This window comes from Corylus avellana, chromosome 7 (genome assembly GCF_965113065.1).
Source record: "Corylus avellana chromosome 7, dhCorAvel1.hap1.2, whole genome shotgun sequence".
NCBI classification, from domain to species: domain Eukaryota; kingdom Viridiplantae; phylum Streptophyta; class Magnoliopsida; order Fagales; family Betulaceae; genus Corylus; species Corylus avellana.
This window is the reverse complement of record NC_142496.1, coordinates 4,140,383-4,161,278: the sequence shown is the minus strand read 5'-3', so window position 1 is coordinate 4,161,278 and position 20,896 is coordinate 4,140,383. Positions and strand designations below refer to the sequence as shown.

Here is a 20,896-nt window from a genome sequence, read left to right as displayed (position 1 = left end):
GTTGTGTCAAACACGAGCCACGTGTTATCAAATTTTAATGATTTGACTTGATATGTCGTTAATTTATTTATTTATTTATTAGAAGGCAAGTTATTTTTTCCACCGTTAATTCTAATGGAGATGGAGTTGAGTTACTGCAAATGCTTTCAAATACTCAATAAGATGCTGCCTAGTTAGCAATCAAGTGTGCTTTGCGCGTCTATAATTTTTTAGTTCTAGAGGAGGAGGAGCTGCTGATGAACGTCTGTAATAATGGGAGAAATGTGCCAACCAGAGAAGAGTGGATGAAAAATGGGTTACAAAGTAAAGCTCAAGAATTTCAAATGATCCTCGGAAAGTATCAACTCCTGGCCAATATGAATTATCATCAACAAGCAAAAGGAGAAAAATGTAGAGAGAAGTTTTTTTCCTCCTTTTCCACAAGCAATAGGGCCCTCATACCCTACCAGAATACAGTCAAATAGGTACACCCATTAGCTCGGAATCCTATCCCAAACCAAATACAAAGTGTTTCAAGCAACAATTAAACAAAGCGCGAGGCCAGGGAGAAGGGAAAATAGTTGAGTAAAGCATGCATGTTTTCAAAGAAATCAGAACTCTTGATTTTGCTTGTACAAGCACTTGAACATTTTAGAGGGAGAGAGAGAGAGAGACATAAACAATTAATCTGAAAGGTCTCACCATTCAATATTATTGTACATGGAGAATTGACATCCCAGAGCCAGTGGGTAGCTTAATTGCGCTCCACAATCAATATCTACTACAAGGATGGCACGTCTAGCTCTTCAAAACTGTTTTCTGTTTTGTTTAAGGCCTTGGTGGAGCTCTGATCTAGATTTTGCAACTTCCACAAATATCACCCTACCATCCAAAAACTGAAAGAAAGTGGTTTATGTTTGTTCAGTCATGCAATGCCCACTTCACATCTAGAGGATTCTGAAAATAACAGACACTTTTGGGAGCATGACCCAGAAAGATCCTAGTCCACTTCCAATGGAAGAGAATTTTAAATCTAAATTCAGACATTCAAATGCACCTGCAAAGTCTACAATACATGCACTGCAAAACAAAGCATTTGGCTACAACAGCTAATAGATGCAACTGGTATTACAATTTGAGTTCAAAGAAACAAGGATGACCATAACACTTTAAACCATCTGGTTTCACTCAAAAAGTTCTTTCAACTAGAAATTTTCAAAACGGGATTGCCTGCTGTTCTACTATATAGCGAACGTTAATTCCTTTTTGAAAATACAGCCCCCTCCACTGTTAATGTCAATGTGTCGCAGCTTGATTGGCTGGTTAGATGTTAAAAACTTGGACCTCACCGTTGTTGAGGCTCCTCATTGTTTATTTTGTGGGTCCTAGGATGGATATAGGAACAAACAACAATAGGAGGATAACTTTTGAGCGAATAATTTACACGAATCATCATCTTTTAGCACGAAAATCACCTAGACTGATCCACCCTTAAAAAGTTAATTCTGCATATATCATGCATACTATATAATTTTGTCCAACATTCCATGATTATCTACGATTCAAATGCTATGGTTCAAAGCAAGCTTAGCAACTTATCAAGAGTTTAATCACTTCCTACATGTCAGGAGTGTTATCATCAACATTATTATGATGATGATGATGATGTGATGTCACATTTAAATTAGACAATCTTGCTGATTTCTACAGTAAAAAATGCACATTCACCACCCACAATTTACTTTTTGATACTTCAACAACCCAAGTGCCCGCAAGAGATTTTTCACTTACCTCTGTCATAGTTTTTCATTACTCCAGTTATACCTTCCTTGTTTTGAAGATTCAACAAAACTCACTATCAGTTTCATCAGCTCAATTGGTATTAAAGTGAGTCATATTAACATGTTAAGAATACATATTAATGGAAACTATCGGGCTTCTCAATTCTTACTGGTAAATGAGTCGGTTCAGTGGAGCACATGTTCGTAAAAGTGATGGCCCAAGCCGCCCAACCTAACCTTACATGTTGCCACCCTATCTCAACCCTGGAAGTACTGTTACATTACATAATAAACTATCTTTCAGTAATGCAAAGCTCCACTTCCGTTCCTAATTTTTCATCTTCTTTCCCCACTTTCTCTATTACATAGACTAACTAGCATATATGAATAAACAAACTCGGTTCACATGTAAGCCATCAGGAAGAAATTTGGTCTTTGTACACAACAGCTACGAATTTCTAATAGAAAGATTACAAGAGAGTTCAGATTATATGAATATATCAAATTTTTGAGGTAAAAAGCCTGATATGTACCTTCCCATGCATTCCCTCAATAGCTTTCTGTGATTCCTCCTCAGTCGCATAATGGATGAAAGCAAACCCTCTTGGCCTATTAGCTATTTTATCCATCACCAGATTGACTGAAAGTAAGAGGAAATCTTTTAAGAAACCAAATATTTATATACAAACTGGAACAAACCAGTTTAATGAAGGGCAGCATGTGAACATTTGTGGTTCTCACCGTCTACAAGTTGACCAAAGTTCTGGAAAGCCTTTCGTAAACTCTCTTCAGTAGTGCGAAAAGAGAGGCCTGTATGAAATACGCAATAAATTACAACATAGTCAACCCCCCCTTCCCTAGCGGGTGGCATGAAGTAGCAGAGAAATCACAACCAATAAAGAAAGGCATCAATGTAAATTGGTCCTTAGAAATTTTCAATTCAGTACCATGGATAAAACCTTTCTTAAGCTCTCTGGTCCAATAGAACTGACTAAAATTATGCAGCAAGTGTGAAGTATCCATACCACATAGCACAGGACATGGCTATACATATATGCATATGTGCACGCAGCACTGAGGATCCAACAGAATTGAATTCAACAATGCAGCCACAGACTTCGAAACAAACTCAATGACCCCCCCCCCCCCCCCCCCCCCCCCCCCCCCCCAAGTGTAATAATGAATATAATTTTTTTATTTTTTTAATTAATTATTTATTTTATAGACTTAAATGCACAGTTATGTTATTTATACTAAAACAATAAAAATGATTTGGAGCAGTAAACAAGCAAGTGAATTGAAAAAGGTCACCAAGACCAGAAAATGTTGGAGTTTATGTTCATGTGTGTGAATGGTTAAAGTCTCACATCCAATTGTAGTCACACAAGAGTGAGCAGTTGATATAATATAGTGGGCTCAAGTAAAAAGTTTTAACCTTTTTGGATTGAGGAAGTAACCCAACATGTTATATCAATACCTCGCTTAATTAGAGACAACCCCATGATTCATAAATTGGTAAACTCTCATGTTTCTACCCATCTTCCCCATTACCCCGTATTAGAATGCAAAGCTCTCTCCGCTTTCAGTTCAAATTTTGCAACAATTAAAAAAATTTGATCAGAAGCACTGCCAAATCCAATGGACCAAAACCAAGAAACTGATATATATACATAGGTATATGTGAAAGAGTGTGGGAAAGCTAGCTAACCACTGACGTAGAGCTTTGTAGACCCAGTGTTGGGTGAAGAGGAGGCGGACGAAGATGAAGGAAGACACGCCAACACGGAGGAGCCACCATGTCTGACAGACAACCAAGAAAATCGCCTCCCTTTGCTGCTGCTACGAACACTACAAAGGCAAGTACGAGGAAGTGATTGTTGTGTGGGTGTTTTATTGGAGGAGAGGAGGATTGGAGCATTTGGGATTCTCAGAACAGCGCCACTCGCTCCCATTTTAGCCCCCAAATTCATCATCGAACAGAGTCCGACGAGTATCTTCTTATCCCCCAACTCGTTACTAGTTTGTAGCATTTGTCTTTTTTTAAAAATAAAATAAATAAAACTTCATAAGCCCCTCGATTCCATTGACTTCCATTGTTTTGGCATTACTTTTAAGTGTAACAAACTTTTAATTTCTCTCAAATTCTCAATTACTCTATTTTATTAGGATTTTTCGTTAATTTTTGTCAAAATGTCTATGAAGTCTGAACTACTATGCAATTTAAAACGACCCTCAAATTTTAAATTCTCTCAATTTCACTCCTCAAACTTTCAATTTGATGCAATGTACCATATCTATCAATTTTTATATTAAACAGTCGGTTGATGAAATGATCTTTACACTATTGAAAACTTTTCTAAATTTTCAAATTTACCCTTTTAAGTTCAAATTTCAACCCAGCCGTAAGTCAACGGACCCATGCGGGTTTAGTTGCGACCCATTGTTCAAAATAAATTTAAATAAAAAAATGAATATTCAAGGGTAATTTGGTCTTTTTAATTATTTTCGTTATGGGTTAATGTAAAAAAAAAAAAAAAAAATTGACGAAATTAGTAAATTGCATCAAATTAAAAGTTCGAAGGGTGAAATTGAGAATTTAAGAAATTTGGAAGGGTCTTCTTTAAATGCGTAGTAATTCAGAGGTCCTTGTGAAGTTTCTTCAAATTATAATATTATGCTAATTGGGGCCTAATAACTTAAATTTTGATTTTTTTTTTTTTCTTTTATCATGAATTGCGTACGGATATTTCAGTTTACTTGATGCCAAATTCTACTGTAGTTGGTGGAATTGATAAAGAAATAGGAGGTTCTTATTCGTCATTTACATCTCTATTAATTGAACTTCCAAAACCAAGTGTAGAAAAAACAACATACACCTCCGTCACATCTATTTCGCATCTGTTTACGAATCCTTAAAAGAGAAAAACAATTACTACGTACGTACGTACTTGAAACACTCTCTTCTCTTCTCTTTTCTCATCTTCGTCTTCGATATTTTGTTGAACTCAGTAGGTGCATGCTGCTAGTTACTCAAGACAAGGAATTTTCTTACTCTTGGAAACGTAGTTTTGATTTGTTTTCTCTGTTTTGATTGAATTTTCTAGCTATTGGAAAAAGTGCTTTTGGTTTGTTTTCTTTGTTTTGGTTGTCTGCCCCCTAGGATCCTGAGATTTTAATATCCCATTTAAGATCTCAGAATTCTCATTTGAGAAAGATCTCATTTAAGCAATTGGTGTTGTGCGGTGCGATTCTTTTTAAATTTTCATACTCACTGAGACAGTTGTATAATGCTTAGAACTTGGTTGTTTTTAATGTAAGCCTAGAATGCCAAAGTTGTCAATCAATCAAGTTCACTACTTGGTTCAAGTGGACAATAATCTGATTGTCTACCTAAAATAATCCCCTTTTTTCTCATACTTTTTCTAGATACTCTTCTCAAATCTTTACCATTCAAAAAGGTTAAAACAATCATTTTACCATCAAACAAAAATCCTTCTATTCAGGTTAGTGACTTAGAAAATATTTGGTATATTATTAATTGATGTAGAGAGGCAGGTTAAGGTGGCACGATCCACAAATGCATTGACATGGAAGAGAGAGTTAGGAATGTATGGCCTTTTAAGTTTTTTTAAGTAACAAGTTAATCGTTTCCAAGAAGTAGCTCAATCGGCTGGGACCACACTTAATGAAGTGGAGGTCACTAGTTCGAATCTCCCTCTCCCCTCTTGTGCGGACATGTCAAAAAAAAAAAAAAAAAAAAGTAACAAGTTAATCCATACATCTCCAAAATTTAAGGTACAAAATATTCTTGTAAGAAGTTTCAAAATTTTCTAAAACAAGTGTTTTGGGTACATTTGTTAATGTGTTTTGTGAGGTATTTTTTGTTTTTAGTTTAAAAATGTGTTTTTTTTTTTTTGGACATGTCCACACAAGTGAAAATTATGTGGAAGTATTTTCTGATAAGGTCCATCTTTTGGAAAATGTTTTGTATATAGTACATTTACTTATTTTGAGAAACCCAAACATTTAATTAAAAACAATATGGATAGTTACCACTAACTTTTCATTATCGAATTTTGTAACAAAAAAATAAACCTAGGTTACAATGTCACTATGTTCTCGACTTCTCTATCTGCACAATGACATTTCCAGACAACGAAGCACCATTTATGTACAACAATTGCAAAACTAAAGTAAATCTTTCCAGTGATAGCTAGATCCACCTAGACTTGCATCATTTGTCTCATCTACAGCACCAATTACACTGTAAAACAAAAATATTTTACAGGTGAAAAAAAAAAAAAAAAACACATAAGTTCACAATATAGTAAGTAAAATCACCAACAATAGATAACACATGCAGTAAGCCCAATCGTAATGACAATTATTGAAAATATATGTTTATAAAATATGCACAAAATTGCATTTTGATATATATATATATATATGCCAATTAAAATAATTTACCTGGATTTATATGAATGGAACACTTAAAAATGTGTAAATATTGCCATATATCATCGCTTGCCATGCTTCCCTGGTAACCTACTAAGTGAGCCCCTTGATGACCATGACCACATGACAGGGGAAAACCAAAAAACACATTAGCAACACAACCAACTTAATTAATGATCAAAGAAACTTTTTTTCTTTTCTTTTTTCAACAAATCATATCCAAATAATATTTTTTATTTTAACAAATTCAAACAATTTATTCAGAAAAATGTATTTTACCTCGTCCGAAATTGTACCATTTTTTTGATTTTGCCTCTAATGTTTAAAAATTGACAATATACTCCAACCAAGCTTCTAAAATTTTCAATTTAGCCACTCCATTAATAATTTTTGTTCGACCCTAAGGAGCCAAATGGAGGTGGACGAAAATAAAAACAATGATGAAACTTAGGAGGGTAAACTGTATTTTTTCTTAATTTATTTATACCTGCATTTTTGGGGAACTGTCCATGAGGATGGTGTTGATGCCTTCACACTTTGGGGCAGTGACATAAATTTGGTCCAATTGTCCAACAAGATTCTAAGGTCATAAACTTTGTTGTCAAGACCAACGCAACAGTTTGCATGCATTGTGCAAACAAGGTTAAAATCTCTACTGGGTTCACAGAAGCCACCAAAGTAAGCAGTATCAAGGAACCTCATTTTGAGACCAATCTCCTTGATGAAAGGATCGCCCTTGATCTCATTAAGCACATCTTGATCATGTTTGCCTGGATATGCTTCTCTGGACTCGTACCAAAACTTGTAAAATTTAATCGTCCGATTATTTGACTTTAAATAGTTGAATCCTCCATTTGGGCGGTTGTTTACATCATAAGAGTTCCCAAAGAATTGATCACAAGCAATTTGGAAATCAGCATCTAAATAAAAACGTTGAAATGGGTCTTGAAGCCACATCACATCAGCATCCTGGTAATCAAATTAAGTAAACAAATTTGTCAAATTATAATCTAAAAACCCACTTCCTCATTTACCCTTTCAAGCAAATAGACTTTGGAGAAATTGTTTGAGGTACTAAAAGATTTCCTCACAAACCGAATTGACAATTCATAATTGCCCTAATGATTAAGGTCAGTTTGTAAGGATATTTGTAATAAAAGCTGTAGTGCATCTATCGGTCATATATGTTGCCACATATTGTAATAAAATCTAAATCATATAATAGACCCTCTCTATTTCCTTAGAGATTGAGATACCCTAGAATTTTCCTTAAATTTGAGATTATCAAATTCATAAATCTCAGTCGTATATCTTATCTAAGCGTGTAAAATAAGCCATGTTTCAGAATTTAACGAGGAAACTATTAAGTGACTGAAATTTAATAAGGTAGATTTCTCATTAAATTCTGGAACATGGCTTATTTTATAAGTTTAAATGAAATGGTTAGTTGAAATTTATGAATTTGAGAATCTCAAATTTAAAATGAATTCTAAAACATGTACACATAGATTGTCATGTCATCCAAAAATTTCAAAAGACATAACACTATGTACATCATTAAATACAACAAAATCGAATTTTACCTACATGGAGAAGGATCATTTCCATTTCATTTGGAACCGATTGGTTACTTTTGAGTTTTGAGGGGCAAAATTGACTAAAAAAAAGTAATATTACAATTTTGCCCCTCAATTTTTAACTAACCGGTTCCATTCTATTTCAACCTAAATCTATAACTACAACTCTTTTACAATCTGTTGACCCGTATCAGCATATGATTAGAATATATTCAAAAATTCATTTGATGCCAAATATAGTAACGTTACCCAATAATTTAAATAGTTGACACAATTAAAGATAAGAGAGAGTACCGTGAAAACAAAGTTGTAGCCCATCTCAAGGATAGAAGCCAAAAGATGAATTCTTGCCCACATCATGTGTAAGTATGTTGGAGTCATGAACAAAGCCTCACTTGTGAAATTGTCTCCTAATTTAGAGCTGTCGAGATAATAGCAATGAGGGTGTAAATATAAGCAACGAGCATATGCCTTTTGGTCCAAGCAAATTACGACCAAATTATTCAAAAGCCTCTGCGTTCCATTCCCAATACGAAAACTCTCGAGAAAGAGATCAAACATAGACTTGGGTTCTGCCCACGCCTCATTTAGAGTTGTCAAGATGACGGTTCCATCCACCATGGATGCTTTTCTAAGAACTCTATCCAAATCAACTTTTGCCTGGCACTGTAAAAATAAAATATGGGAAATGAATTAGAAAAAATTAATGTGTTTTCGTATGGTAATTAGAGTTTCACTTTTCAAATTTTGCTATAAAACATCTATGGGTTTTACAAATATAATTGTTAGTTCTAAACGCTGGGTGTCGGGTTCAATTGTCGTATCAAGGTATGGGTACAAGACTTATATAAATAAACTCTAATTAACCTGACTCATTTAATTTAAATAGTTTGTGTCGGGTTATGAATTGTGTCAAAATTGTTAGTCATTCTAAAGACTAATCAAGTGAGAGTACAGTTTTAATCCAAGCATCGATCAAAGGTCATTGTTGCATGTATTGTAATAATAAATAAATAAATAAATAAAACACGTAAGTTCAAGCTTCTTGAAACTCCAATTAAACATGGAACATATTGATTCAACTAGGCCAGCCTTCAAATTAATTGCTCTTCGACTTCTCACATGGGTCATGCCCCAATATCATCAAGCAACACGACTAGTATGACACTAAGGGGCTCCTATGGGGTAGGTCAAGATAGAGGGATATATGGTGAGGAAAGGAAACATAGAGGTAGGAAAGAGACGAAAGGAAAAGAGTAATGCTTCCCTCCCAACTTATCTATTGGTCACGATTACCTCCTACTATTACGCAACAGGTAGTTGGAATTATCCGATCTAATAGTCGCAGCCGGCCACCAAATTGCACATGAGGAGCGGTAACAATTACGCCTGAAAAAGTTCAGTTAGGACTTAGGATAGTTGACTACTTCCAAAGATTGGGCCGACAAACTCCACACCACCACCCATGAGAAATTAGAAATTATTTTTTGAAATGCCACATCACACTACCGCATCATAAAGCATTACCAATTGCCATAGTCTATGTACAAACATGAATAATTTGTATGCATGCACAACATGCGCAACCACACGAGTGGCCTCCACATCAAGAAGGAGACAAATTCTATAAAAGATTCCGAATGTTCTTTTAACTATTCTCCTCTAATGGGTCATGACACAAGTGGGTTGGAGATAGGATTAAGACTTATCTTTATAACAATTATGACACGAAACTTTAACTGTACTATTTATGTTTAAAATTGTCGAATAAATTTCGTGTTCAAATTGCATTATAATTCAAGTATCCCACGCAACCTGACGTGTGGGGCTCACCCGTTTGGCTTACTGTCTCTTTCTAGAATTCAAGCACTCTGTTATTTTTACACATGGTTAAAAGACATTCGTTACTTTTTAGAGACTGAGTTGTAATAACTCCTACGATCTATTTTGTAGAAAACTTAATGACAAATGCTTTTTAAAATCATAAATGGTTGTCAAACCTTAAAAGAAGATATATTATTGTTTTGGTAAAACAAAAAAATTAGAATTCCTAATTTATAGTTATATTGAATTTATTTATTTATTTATTGCTAAGTAGTATTGTTATATTGATTGAAACTTCAATAATTGATCGAGTTGTGTTTCGTGGAATTGGAAATCATGGACCCCACAAGTTGGGCCTCGGGGTTTGACTTGACCTTCTACCATTGGCTACGAGTCTTTTAGGAACCCAACTTAATCAGGCTCAACTGACATTCACCGACTACTTAACTGACAGCCCGGTTCATTTATTAACTTTAATTACATTCTTCAATTTTTTTTTTTTTCCCTTTAAAATATCACAATCGGATTTGGAAGAATTCATAGTCTTCTCTCTTCTGTCTTCTCTTTTTTCAGGGATTAATTTCATTTTCTCCCAAACTTAATTCCAAACATAATGTAAACATTTTAATTGAATGGAAAATGCTTAGAATAATATAAACTTTACTATAAAAAAAAAGGGGGGGGGGGGGGGGAATTATTATTATTTAAAAAAAAAACTTGTACTTTATCTTATTTTGATTTTAAGACTTGAGTTTTTTTATTTTTTATTTTTTATTTTTAAAGACCTTAGTTTTAAGAATTGAGATCCCCTCCAAGAGAAATTGGAGATTCTTTAATTGTTAATCGTGGCCCTTCATTTTAAATCTAATGATCTATAAAATGTCAGTTGCTTTTGTATAACCGATGCATTAAATGCTGACTTTTGTTTAACCAAAGTTTAAATGATTTTATAGACCATTGAATTTAAAATAAAGAGTCATGATTAACAATTAGAGAATCTTCAATATCTCCTCAATTGGAGGGGATCCAGATCCTAGTTTTAATCCATTTTCAATCTAGCACTTATGTTAGTATTTCTATTAATTTTTGGGTAATTTTTGTTCATTTATATCCTCCCAATTTTTCTCTTCTCTTTCTCCCGCCTCTTCCCTCCGTACCTTCCTCAATTGACCGCCATCCCATGGTGGTCGGTTCAAAGAGGAGGTAGAGAGAAAAGAGAGAAAAATTATATTAGAAGGGTATAATTGCAAAGAAAAAAAAAATTGTTTTGAAAATTAAAGGCAATACTAAACTAGGCTTAGTTGGAAAATACATCAAAGCTTACGTCTTAAAATAAATATGACAATTCTGGTGCTATAGAGGTCGGCACATAAAGACTCTCTCAGTTTTATTGTCTGGATTATTAGTATCCAAACAATATAAAATTCGTAAGTGATTAACCCTATTTCTTTTCGAAATTAATTGGAATGACAAAAAAGTAATTTTACATTTTACATTTACTACTTAATATTTTACCCTTTTGCCATCGCTCTCAATCATTACTATTTTTAGGATATAGAAAGAAAAAACACCTTTTGGGTCTTTTTCCTAACAAAAAATTCCAAGTATATGATAAAGGTATATAGTATAAAGAACAAAACAAACAAAAAAGTTAATAATAAAGGCAATTACTTGGAAAATACTAATAATGAAGGCAATTGACTTTGACATTGGATTGATTACTGTCCACATATTTTTGGAATAATCAAGGGGTCTTGTCCTGTCAAAAACTATAACCCATCTTCACCACTATCTATCTCCCTTTCTCATCATCCATAATTCGAAAATAATAATAATAATAATAAGAATAATAATAATATGTGAAATATTTATTAAAAATATGAGATAAATTACAGAAATAAAATTTGAATTAATTCACTAAATTCAATAGAAAAAAAAATCACTACTTGCCAAAAGACAGCCCACTATGGTGTTAAGCGATGAAGCGGTTTCAAAGTCTTCATAAAGAAAGCTCAGAAAAATGGAAAAATAAAGCAAGTCTTCACCAACAAATATATATATATTTATTATTTATATATCCAAAGAAGATGAAGAAGAAAAACTGACCGGAGACGGAGATGCAGCGGCGCGATTATAAGAGCCGGGAAGAAACCGGAAAGGGTAGGCGGAATTGTAAAGAAGCAGGCCTATTAAGACTGCTGCTCCGCCAAGTAAAAGCATGACCTTGACAACCCGATTGACAACCCGATGGACATCGTTACCGCCGGAGTACGATGGCTTACTGTCGTTGCCGGGGTCGGCGGCTGAATTGCTCATTGCCGGACGATGGTAGATATTCTTCAGAGTAGAAGAGTTGAAGCGCTGGTGTTTCTCTTCGCTGGTTTCTTCGCCGTATATGCTAGTGTCATTTTTTTATAGCGGAAGCTAAGCTGTCTCTTTTAATTAATTGTTGCCCGTTCTCGTCACTCTTCTAAATTAATAAGCTTATGATATATTTAATTATTGAATTAAAAAATAATAATAAAATACTAGAGAGAGAGAGAGTTGGAACTTGCAAGTTGCAAAATAATAATGAATGAATCTTGATTTGGGTAACTTAGTTGGATATTCCTTCTAATTGAGTTGGAATAATTTTTTTAAAATTAATTTACGTCACAATCACATATTAATTTAATAGACTAAATTAAAAAATAAATAAATAAAAATCACATTTGAAGTGTCAATTGTTCAGTCTAAGGTGATAAGGTTAAGTGGGGCATTTTTATATTAAAATATTTATTTTAATTTCATATATTTTTTAATATATATAGGTTTTACAGATTTAATAGTAATTTTAAAAATTGAGAGGACGAGAAAATGACCGAAGGAAGAAATGAATTATTTCTCTATTACTAATGAAATTTTTATAATCAATTGGTAATATGACTAATCTTTTAAATAAGACTTGAAGAGAGAAAGATAGAGAAAAATAAAATTTTATAAAGAGGGTTGATGTAATTGAATAAGATGTGGGATGTCACTTTGGAGACTTTCCATCTTATAAGCATTTAATTTGCTTATTTATATTGATCAATGGGAGAAGAATCCATTGATGTCAGAAGAATTCAATGAATATGAACATTGGGATTTCCAAAGAAGAAAGTAATTAATTAAATTGAATTAAAAACAACTGTTGAATTAACTTTTCATCTTCCTTCTTTCAATGGGTAATTATTTTTTTTATCATAATTGGAGCCTTGTAAAGCTGAAATTCTTAAGGAAATTCTAATTTTCAAAATTTCGAATATAGGCAATCTATTTTTCATCTAATAGTCATTGTTCTGTCACATATCCCATAACTAATAAAATACTACAATATCCATATTTAATTTTAAGGAAATACTTAATGTTTTTCTAGTGTTTTTCTGGTATCTTTCTAACTGTGATGTGACTTTTAAAATCACCAATAGATTAAAAATTAATAATAATAATCACAAATTTAATAATAATTTTAAAAGTCATATCATAATTAAAAAAAAAAAAAAAAACTAAAAAATTACTAAAAGAACCACTAGTATTTTCCTTAATTTTATTCTAGAGTTAATAGCAAGTTTGTGTCCCAAGAAGTCAATAGGGACTACAGGGGAAGCAAGACGACTCCGATCCATCCACATGAAGGTTTTTTTTTCCGTTGACTTTTAATATTCGAAAAGAAAGCACGTGTGCGTAACGTGCGGGAGTTTTATGTAATTTTATAATTTTTTGTAAGTAACCTGCGGAAAATAATAATATCCTGACATTTACAACCTGGACAAGTATGTCCAGTATCTTTCTTTGCTAGTCTTGGGTCTCCTCACGTTATTTTCCTTGTTTTCGTCCATGGAGGGTCTCCGCCAACCTTTTTGGCTGTCATTTCTTTGCCCAAACAAAAACAAATTACGTTGGACTCAATCAAAGGCCAAAACAATATTAAAATGCTTCGATATGTGTTTTATAATGTCATGCCACTATCGAGATGCCTCGATACAATCGGCCAGCTTTAATTTGTCTCATTTTTTTTTATCGAGACGTTATTAACAATTCAAGCAGTAAAAATAAGATTTTTTTTTTTTTTTTTTTAGACAAGTGAGTAGACTGGTCAAAATTTGTTTAAGCAAATAAATTTGAGAAAAACTTCATAAAAGCCTTCTGAACTTCAATGTATTTTTAGAAGACAATCTAAAGTGGACTGGGATCTCCTCTAATTACTCAAAATTGGAAAATCTAATGTTACGAAATCGTGGCACTTCGTTTTAAATTCAATGGTCTATAAAATCATTTAAACCTCGGTAAAATAAAAGACAGCTTAAAATCAAAATTTAATGTCTCAGTCATACAAAAACAGCTGGCATTTTATAGACCATTGGATTTAAAATGAAGGGTCACGATTTCGTAACATGAGATTCTCCAATTTTGAGTAATTGAAAGAGATCTCAATCCATCCAAAGTTTAAAAACTATTAATTTCATCATCTCGAACTTTTAATTTGATGCAATCTACTCCTTTCATTAAGGTTTGGTGTTAAATGGACGTTAAAATGGATAAAATGACATTTATACTCATAAAACTTTTATAAAATTTTAAATTTATCTTTAATTTCACATTAATATATATATATATATATATATATATATATATATATATATATATATATATATATATATATATATAAAATTGAATGTATTTTGGTGTTTTTCATAACCTAAGACAGGATTTGGCATCGCAAGAGCAGATTGCATTTGCATCAAATTACAAGTTTGAATGATGAAATTAAAAGTTTTTGAGAGAACTTTATAAAGTTAACCCTAAAATTTATGAGCTCTCTCACATTTACTATTTAGATTCCAATCAATTTCTAGGCATCACTATATTTTTTGAATTGTTTATATATATATATATATATATATATATATATATATCAGATAGTACAACAGAGACAAAAACACCAAAACAAAACAGAAAGGGAGAAAGCAAGAAAGGAAAAGGAAGGACCATAAGAAAGGTTGGGAACTTGGGATACAGAATGGGAGAAAGCAAGAAAGGAAAAGGAAGGACCATGAGGAGGGTTGGGATCTGACAGAGACAAAATAGACATACACTAAAAAACTTTGTTCTCTTGCAGTTGACTTCTTATAAATATTACAAATTCCTTTTAATTGTTATATAGGTCATGAAAAACTTTGATGTGGAGTTTTAATAAATTATTGGATTAACTTTTATTAAATAATTTATAAATTTAATAGTTTATAAGCAGTTCACGTCAATTCAATTGTATAAAAGTTGAATTTTTTAATTTATTTCATTTTAATAAAACGTCACATTAATTAAGGGAGTTAGAGAAAATTATCTCTTTTTGTTAAAAAAAAAAAAAAAAAATTATTTTGTGTGAGAATGATATTAGGATGAATTGAGATTTTGAAATTTGAGTCTTCTTTTTTTACTCTAATATTATTAATGATTTTTTATTATTGAAATCCTTGGAAAGTCCAATGTAAACTTGTTTGATGCATTTGTTTCAGCATAAGTTAATCTCATTAAATAATTCTCCTTTCATTTAAACTTCATTTCAGGGACGGCAATTGAACAACACAACAACATAATAATATGCTAAAATATGCGGCGGAGAAATTTAGAATTATCTTCAGCCATATTTGCTCAAACGAATCAAAAAAATTCATTAACAAAAACTTTAAAGAAATATGTAATCTAAAACTATTCATTTTTTGCGATTTAATTTAAAATCATATTTTTCGTCTACGAAATGGCATGGGAGCCGCACTTTGATAATTAAAGAATTTCTAACGTTTTCTCACTTGGCCTGCACGACACATGAATTTCTTTTGTTTATGATGTTCGATACGTAATAACGGCCATATCTTTATTTATTCAAACTTGTTCATGATTACTCTCACTCACGTATTGTACATTGACAAGGCCCAACATTGCCTTTGTCGTGGATCAGCTACGTGCCAATTTACACAAAAAGAGAATTTTGGTGTGATGGAAGCCATTATATGTTGTCACTTGCTAGCATCCTACTTGTGCAATTTCCTCATTTTCACGCATTGCCTTATTTCTTTTCTGTTTATGCTATTTGTTGATTGTTGTTTATGTGTTCTTTGTTTACTTGGATGTTGAATATTGGTAAAATGGGCAGTTATTCTCCCAAACACATGGTTAGAGAAGCAAGCAATTAACAAACTTGGGGTGAGTAAACCATTCCCAGCAATCAGGATTTTATTTAAAATTACATTTTTTTGTCGTGAAATTTAGGACAAACATACTTTAAGAGTGTTTAGGATTGCGATTTCATAAATAAAAAATGCAATTTTAAACCAAATCACAAAAAATTAATTATTTAAGATTATGTTTTTAAAAAATTGCAAATTAAAAAAATCACAAAATTTGCGTTTTCAAATAATGACACGTAAATAGGTGTTTTTTGTGGAAACATATAATTTTAAAAGTTAAAGTACAATTTTAAATTCCAAGTTACGATTTTGCCAAGTACTTAACTGCATTTTTAAAAATTATATTTTCAAATTACACATTTTTCAATCGTTATTTTTAAATCGCACTTTTTAAAATAACAAATCAAGACATACCCTAAAACGTAAATACATTGAGCATTCCATGAGAATCATATGGGTTGCTAATGTAAGAATTTAGTGTCCCATATGACATGGCACATAAGAGTATTTATTAGACTCCTTAAGTTATGAGATTATTTAATCTTAATCCTTAATAAACTGATGGTTAATTAATTAAGAGAAGTGGTTTCCTATTGAATTAACTCTTACTTTGATGGGAAGTTGAGTTGTAAAGGAATAAAGGAAACCGGTCCTCTCTCTGCCCTATAAATGTACTCAATTTCCATCATCTTTGGGTACTTTAAGTGGGTCAAGTGAGAGAAACTGATTTCTAGTGTTTATGTTTTCAAAGAATAATTAAAAGAAGCAATGAATTCTGGTATGTTTCTTTTTATTAATTTATTATGAAATTCATGATAGTTAAGATCTTGTAAGTTATAATATGTTATGTCAATTTTATGTTTTACATGCTGCACTTTTCTTTTTTTCTTTTTTTCAAATTACAAGCCAAAAGATGCTCCACATTAGCTACTTACCTACCCCCATCAATAGGACAACCTGCAAGAAAGACTCAAATGCCCACAAAGCACATCCACTTTTCCATTATCTCAACCACCACCGCCATCATCAACTGCGTCAAACTCGGCTTTCGGCCGCCGCCTTGGCAAAGGAAAAGTCACGCCCTGCTGCCTACAAATATCCAGAATACTAACATTCTTCAAGCTCTCATCATCATCATCACAACCTTCCTTGAGAATTTTCAACACATTCAATATGCTAATAATCTCCACATTCTTTGATCCCTTCCCCACCGGCTGCTCATCTTCCAAATCGCCCTCGTCTCTTTCTTTGGATTCCGATAGAAAAAAATCCAGCTTCCTCTTCGTCGAAGCACAGACTTCGACATCGTTGTGGTTTGCTTCCACAACAGTTTCTTCATTAATTTCAAAGATCGGGCGACTCTTGGAGTCCAATCTCACATCCAAATTCTCTGTAATGATGGTGTCAGTTAGAGCTCCTACACAAGCTTCTGGAGCCTCCGAAGCCATATTATGTTCTGAAAGTTCGGATTTTTGTGTCAGTTCCACTTCCGAAAACCCTAGATCCGAGTCCTTCCCCAAATCCACGGCATCACGTGGCCCATCGACCTCCAGTTGATCAGATGATCGAAAGCCATCAACCACTGCTCCTCTGAGCTCGAGAGTACGGAAGCATTCGGTGGGGTCTGGAACACATCGTGGGCGCTGCTACTCTCCAGCAAATACACCATGAGGATCCTGGTAGACTCCACGCACTCCTCCTCCTCCTCCTCGTCGGATTCGCGAGCAAAAGCGCAGCGACTTAAGCGGTCCTCTTAGGAGGCCAAAACGTGGCAGAGCTTGGTGATTGAGGCGAAGGGGTCGCCATTTCTGTCCATATTCGAAAGATCTAGTTGTTTTGCACTTGAAGGAGGTAGTTATGCTTTGTTTGTAAAAGCACGTGATAAAAGGTTGAGATAAATAATATACATATTTATATTTATAAAAACTATATATATATATATATATATATATATATATACGAGCTAACGATTTAAGCCGAACGAGTTGAGTTGAACTTATACAAGCCGAGCTTACAAGCTTTATTCCAGCGGTCAAGTTGATACAAATAATTCTAGCAAATTATTATGTTCATGAACGACTTATTTATTATTCAAACCAAGACTGAATCGAGTTTAACTGAACCAAAAAATCAAGCCAAGTTCACGAAAAATCGAGCCAAGTTCTCCTCATTTAAAACTTGATGAATCATCCCCGCGTGAAATTAAGAAATTATGTCAGCAAATATCGAATACACAACAATATGACACCAATCGGGGTTGGCTATCTCTCTTTTAAAGAAAATTTATTTTTCAACTCTTTAAAAATATTTATTTAAATTATATTTAAAACACCTACACAATTAGGAATTCTATTTCGCATCTCTTTAGGAATTAATGCCTTCAAAGTCTTTCATCAATGGGAGTTGAAGGTAAATGATGCATTGATTTCGTGTGTGTGTGTGTGTATGCAGAATATAGGCAATCCCATTGCCACCCAATGGTGAAAGTATTGTGGTGTTCGAGTTGTTTTTCTTTAAAGCAACTTCGAGTTGTCTTGCTTTGTTTCAATAATTTTGATTTTGGCTTTTTAACTAAATTTGACTTTGACTGCAAATTGAGCAAGAGATACTCAGGCTGACGTGGATGGATATGAAAAAAATTAAGAATAATTGTTATAAAAAAGTGAAAAAAGTGGTATTAAAAAGTGAATATATATATATATATATATATATATATATATTGTAGAGATTTTTTTTATTTAAATATTAGTAAAAAGTAAATAGTGTGATATATAAAGTAAATTATGTGATATAAAAAGTGAAAAAAGTGAGAATATTTTTATGTTAATTTTTTTAGAAAAAAAGGAGGTGAATAGTATTAAAGGGAGGAGAAGAGGTTTACCTGCCAAAGTTTTTGAAGTCAAAGTCAAATTTAGCTATCTACAACTTCATTTTACGAGTAATAAGAGCTCATTCAGAAAAGAGAAGAAAACAAGAATCAAATTAAAAAAAAAAAAAATCACTTACAAAAAGCTCATTGAATGGTGACTTGTTTGATTACTAGTTAGAGTGCACATGCCTTGATTCTTGGTGTTAGGTATTTTTGTGATATTTAACTTTGAAAATACAATATCATATATATATATAAAAGCACATATTTAATTTTTTAAGAGAAGTAAACTAAAACCATAGTATTAGAATATTGAGTAGGAAAAAAAATTTGTCAACATTCTGCACTATGTAAATAGAGTATTTTTGTTTTATTTTTTTTTTTGAATTTATAAGGATATTTTTGTCTTATTGAGAAATATATATGGACATTTTTATCTTTTTGCTAACCTTGGGAAAACATTGATAATGTTTTGGTAGTTTGGAAGGACATTGTTACAATTGAAAATTTGGAGAGGACATTGTCAATTGGGTAATAGCTTAAAGAGAGTATGTGGACTTTACCCTATAAATTAATATCATTCCATACAAATAAACCTATCCATTACTGAGTAGGATATGTTTAATGTACTCTAAAGTAAACAAAAAGAAATGACAAAGAAATATCCGGCACGAGTGAAACATTTTAAAGAAATAGAAGCAAATATATTTGTCAAGCATAAGCAAGAAGAAGAAGCTAATTTTTGCATAAAACATTATAAAAAGAAATACAACATCAGTCTTTTTCATAAAACATTACAAATAAAAACAGACACACATTACCATCACCAAACAAACAAAAAATCAGATAAAGAAATATGCCTCATTTAGTAAAATTCCAAAGGAAAAGAAGTGGACATTACTTATTGAACACAAGGGGAAAAAAAGTCTGTCTCTCAAGCTTATCTCTATGACTCAATGCCATCTAAACAGTGCCTATCATCTAAACATTTGATAAGACACTAATGCCCATATTTTCTAAGATAATGACCATAATTTATAAAATGACAAAACAATGGGTAAGGTCAAAGTAGTAATTTTAGTCTACAAAAGTCATTTCTCACGCCTATCCCTATGCAATCCAAAAAGTACCTATTACCCAAATATTTGATAAGACACAAATGCCCATATTTTCTAAGATAATGACCATAATTTATAAGATGACAAAACAATGGGTAAGGTCAAAATAGTAATTTTAGTGTACAAATGTCATTTCTCACGCCTATCCCTATGCAATCCAAAAAGTGCCTATTACACAAATATTTGATAAGACACTCATGCCCATATCTTCTAAGATAATGCCCATAATTTTTCAAGATGACTAAACAATGAGTAAGGCTAAAACAGTCATTTTAGTCTCAAGCAAAATTGTTGTACACGGACACTTTTTAAGTACAAAGATTTATTATGATGATATGAATATGGTTCTCTCTATCCCTTGGAACTAGAAACTAGGCGAAATTGTTGATATAGTGACCACACGGCAAGTTGCCAAGCACTAGAAGGAGATTGAAAAGAGAATAAATAGTTTGAAAGATCCACTGGAGGTTTGACAAAACCGCCTTCAATGCTTAATTTAGAGTGGATAGAAAGAAAGTCAAATTTAATAGAGTAAGGGTGTGTATAAATGCGTACTTGAGGAGGGGCATCCCCTCCTTATATAGGCTCCTCATTCACGCCTCTCTTTGTGAGGGTTTGGGAGTCTCCCGCTCAAATATTATTTAGAGAATTAAATGATATTGAGGTCATGCAATTGAGGGTGCGAGTGATTTCCTTTCACGAATATTGGGGGAAGTTTATGACGTGAGAAATTCATTATTTGAACTAATGAGAGGGAGGAATAAGCTCTGGTGATCTCATCAAAATATAGGTTTATCATAGTTTTAGAATAGGACCGATCTTGAGCTTGAACAACGGGTCTCTTCGTAGCCCATTGGTCTTGTCTTAATCCAATAGGCCATGAGGCCTTTGAGCAAATGGGCCCTTCGGCAAGCAAGCCTCATGGGCTCTTCAGTAAGGGAGGATTTTGGATGTGTTTGAGCCCAAGGGATCCTAGGGCAGACGATCCTTATGGGCCTAGTAGGGTTGGGTACAATAGAAGCCCTTCAATTTTTTGTGCCAACTTAATTATGGTCGGCCCATAAGGATTCTAGCTACTGGACCG

The 20,896-nt window shown here is 33.0% G+C and overlaps 2 protein-coding genes and 1 pseudogene across 5 annotated transcripts; all 3 read right to left on the bottom strand.

The window, feature by feature from the left end:
• Nucleotides 1-324: 324 nt before the first annotated feature.
• Nucleotides 325-3,778, bottom strand: LOC132184460 (RNA-binding (RRM/RBD/RNP motifs) family protein). 4 transcript variants are annotated; one of them, XM_059598100.2, is made up of 4 exons: nt 3,469-3,778; nt 2,502-2,570; nt 2,294-2,400; nt 325-875 (listed from the first exon to the last, which is right to left on the bottom strand). In XM_059598100.2, exons 1-4 carry the CDS (start codon nt 3,731-3,733, stop codon nt 786-788), a joined length of 531 nt encoding a protein of 176 aa, XP_059454083.2. In that variant the 5' UTR covers nt 3,734-3,778; the 3' UTR covers nt 325-785. The 4 variants fall into 4 exon arrangements, with proteins under 4 accessions (XP_059454083.2, XP_088374484.1, XP_088374485.1 ...); XM_088518358.1 differs by having other exon boundaries at nt 866-936; XM_088518359.1 differs by lacking the exon at nt 325-875 and adding an exon at nt 945-1,459.
• Nucleotides 3,779-5,821: 2,043 nt separating this feature from the next.
• Nucleotides 5,822-12,053, bottom strand: LOC132184737 (uncharacterized protein At4g15970). Its single transcript, XM_059598474.2, has 5 exons — nt 11,723-12,053; nt 8,087-8,458; nt 6,703-7,184; nt 6,228-6,320; nt 5,822-6,024 (listed from the first exon to the last, which is right to left on the bottom strand). Exons 1-4 carry the CDS (start codon nt 11,930-11,932, stop codon nt 6,278-6,280), a joined length of 1,107 nt encoding a protein of 368 aa, XP_059454457.2. The 5' UTR covers nt 11,933-12,053; the 3' UTR covers nt 5,822-6,024; nt 6,228-6,277.
• A 4,779-nt stretch (nt 12,054-16,832) lies between these two features.
• Nucleotides 16,833-17,641, bottom strand: LOC148584359 (uncharacterized; annotated as a pseudogene).
• Nucleotides 17,642-20,896: the final 3,255 nt, after the last annotated feature.

Coding starts and splice junctions, on each gene's coding strand:
- LOC132184737 (XM_059598474.2), bottom strand. CDS start 11,932: ATGAGCAATTCAGCCGCCGACCCCGGCAACGACAGTAAGCCATCGTAC. Junction 8,459..11,722: donor CCGCTGCATCTCCGTCTCCG/GTCAGTTTTTCT, acceptor TTATTTTTACAG/TGCCAGGCAAAAGTTGATTT. Junction 7,185..8,086: donor GCTACAACTTTGTTTTCACG/GTACTCTCTCTT, acceptor TTTGATTACCAG/GATGCTGATGTGATGTGGCT.
- LOC132184460 (XM_059598100.2), bottom strand. CDS start 3,733: ATGATGAATTTGGGGGCTAAAATGGGAGCGAGTGGCGCTGTTCTGAGA. Junction 2,571..3,468: donor TACAAAGCTCTACGTCAGTG/GTTAGCTAGCTT, acceptor TATTTCATACAG/GCCTCTCTTTTCGCACTACT. Junction 2,401..2,501: donor CTTTGGTCAACTTGTAGACG/GTGAGAACCACA, acceptor TCTTACTTTCAG/TCAATCTGGTGATGGATAAA.